Source organism: Gossypium arboreum, chromosome 6 (genome assembly GCF_025698485.1).
Source record: "Gossypium arboreum isolate Shixiya-1 chromosome 6, ASM2569848v2, whole genome shotgun sequence".
Classification (NCBI taxonomy): domain Eukaryota; kingdom Viridiplantae; phylum Streptophyta; class Magnoliopsida; order Malvales; family Malvaceae; genus Gossypium; species Gossypium arboreum.
The window spans coordinates 57,710,743-57,713,618 of record NC_069075.1 but is presented as its reverse complement, the minus strand read 5'-3'; the positions used below and the strand labels follow the sequence as shown (position 1 = coordinate 57,713,618).

The 2,876-nt window shown below is 31.9% G+C and overlaps 1 protein-coding gene across 1 annotated transcript; it reads right to left on the bottom strand.

Moving 5' to 3' along the window:
- Positions 1-1,113: 1,113 nt before the first annotated feature.
- On the bottom strand, positions 1,114-2,629 carry LOC108485516 (uncharacterized). Its single transcript, XM_017789367.2, has one exon. It carries the CDS (start codon positions 2,257-2,259, stop codon positions 1,297-1,299), a length of 963 nt encoding a protein of 320 aa, XP_017644856.1. The 5' UTR covers positions 2,260-2,629; the 3' UTR covers positions 1,114-1,296.
- Between the last annotated feature and the right edge of the window lie 247 nt (positions 2,630-2,876).

Sequence of the window (2,876 nt, the reverse complement as noted above, 5' to 3'; positions counted from 1 at the left end):
TAATGAATGCTGATAAATTTGTTTTAGATGTATTTTGACTAGATAGATAATTTATTTAAATATAATATATAATTATGTTAAATAAGTTTTTTATAGAAATATATAATATACATAAAATATAATAATTATTTTTCATATTTTTATATCTAGATTAAATTACATTAGTAGTCACTTAATTATGATTTTTAGTTATCGAATTATAAAAACTTACAAAATATTCACTCAACTATTAGTAATTTTTAAATATTTATTTTAATATTTTACCATACCCATTTTATATTTGATAATTTTTTACTTATAGAGTTTAAAATTTTATTTATAATATAACAAATGTTAATTTTTGTAAAAAATTAAACTCCAAGTAAAAAATATAAAATATAATATAACTTTTAATCTCATGTTGTTGGTTAAAAGAGGAAGGAATCCTATATTGTTTAGGAACAAGCTGCAAACCTATTCATGAGTCTATATATACACATACTCATATCCCACATTGCTTAAAAAAATAAGGAAAATGAGATTTTGAGTCTATATAAAGATTTGTTTTTTAAGTTTTGTTTCCATATTAATTGGTAACACTTTAAAAAGTAGTGTTATCACTTTGAGTCTTTTTTAAGGTTTATGCTTGTAAATTTTTATAAAAATTAGTTTATTTTTATAATATTTAAAAAATAATTTTTTTTGAAAATTTATACTTGGGCTAAAACGCTTCTCTAGGGGAGCGTTTTGTTCACGTCGGCAAAGCATGCCCCCAAGGACGCTTTTTTTGCTAACATGGACAAAACGCTCTCCCCAAGACCTAATCTAGTAAATAATCTAATAAACGGCTTATTTTTATAATTATATTTTTTAAAGGCCTTTGTAAAACGGCCTAAATTTAATAATCTTTGTTTGGCATTCAATAAAAAAACATGAAAGAGAGAACTCAGATAAGAAATATATTTTACATCTTAGAAAGGACTAGTACTAAAAAATTGAAGGGAAAGCAAGCAAGTAATATTGGTTTACTCCCTTTGTCCCAATCAAAATGTGGCTAATTAATTCCTTTTTTTTTCAAATTAAGCCCTAGAAAATTGCAAGCACCATTCGTATATGTAGCTTTGGCAAGGAAAATTGCAATGCAACACTTGAATGAATTCTGAATCGTATATGTAAATTTACAGTTGAAATTACAACAAATACAAGTTCCCTTGCCCATCATAATTGCTGCAGCTTCAACCAGAAGCTAAACCTCCACAACCAACCGCTATAAACAAAAGACAACGACGATATTCCGATTTGGATATATCGTCATACTTAAACCAATGTCATCTTTGTTTTCTGGTGTGTTGCAATATATATTAGTATGAAGCAGCATACAAGGGAAAGTAAAAGGGCAACACCCCGCCCTCCTGTAAGTCCAGCAAGAATAACCATCACAAGCAGAACCACGTACCCTGTCCCTGAATTCCTTTTTCTTACATTCTCCGGTTCTGATTCAACCTGCAAGACTTGATCTTCTCCAGTTTCTGATTCATCTTCTTCATTGGCTACTTGATTACTTGATTCCTTATCCTTCTTCTTGTTACTCTTCCCTTGCTTCTTACTCTTTTCATGACGCAACTTCTTTGGAACAAATTTCTTGATTAAACTTGTTTTGAATCTTGCACTCCGACTATGCTCACTCTTACATGTTATGATTGCGGTTTCCCTTCTTATCTCATCTTTCAATTCAATAACCTCACAAGGATCAGGGAAGTCAGTTCCTTGTTGTTTCTCAACCAATTCATCTGCTCTTGATTTCAAACCCTTTCGAATCCAAGATTCGAAGAAAAGGGTCTTGGATTGGGGTCTCAAGAAACCCAGAAAATGTGTGCCAACAAACTCTATTACCGCAAGTAACAATGCAGCCATCATGATCCAAACCGCAAGATTTCTGGTACTAACAGCCAGAGCCACCATTAAAGAAATTTTAAACACGAGATGCAAGCCAATCTTCTCATCATCCCCTGCTCTCGTAATTATTACTAATTCGCCATCATCCATGTCAGGAGTTTGTAGCTCTTCATTGCAGGGAGGGGAAGGGATTAGGATCTGGGGACCGGATTTCTTTTTAGATGACTTCCGCAAGCGATCACGGTTCTTAACGAACAGATCGATGAGGGATGTCGGGAATCCAGTCTCCACCACAAGGGATCCGCCGCGTTTGGGGGATTGGTGGAGGCCGGCAACCAGCCGTGAGATACGGGTTACTTTGGCTTTCTTCCATGGAAAATGCATGGTGAAAAAAAAAAAAAAAAACCCAAAACAAACACTGGATTTTCTTTCTTTATTTGCTTAATTTCTTCGTGATGAACGAAAATAGAAACAGAAAAGAAATGGAAAATAGAAATTACATGAAGATGATAATGAAGATGAAGCCGAAGATGATTAATGATGTTTTAAAGCACGGCTCAAGAGCAGGAGACAGGAAAGTAGAATACGCGTGGGGGAGATGGGTTTGGTTTCAGAGGAAAGTGGAGACTGAAGAGAGGGATTTTTATTTATTTATTTATTTTATTTTATATTATAATTAAATAGAAGAAATGAAAGGAGACGGAATGATGTTGTTACTTAGTTATGATTGTTACATTAATTTCTAAAGATGAATTATTTTACTAAATTTAACTTTAAAATAATATTTTACTAAAATTTCAAACTTTTACCTATCTTGTTAACAAATGCTTAAAACTTCACCTACTTTGATATATCATTTTTTCTCAAAAGTTAGTTTATTATTTTTTTAACATAATACTAAAATTTCATTGTTATAAAAAAATGTACAAGGCACCAAGACATCATTAGAGATGGTTAACATATCTAACAATGAAAACCAATAGAGGCGGGAAGGAGACCCA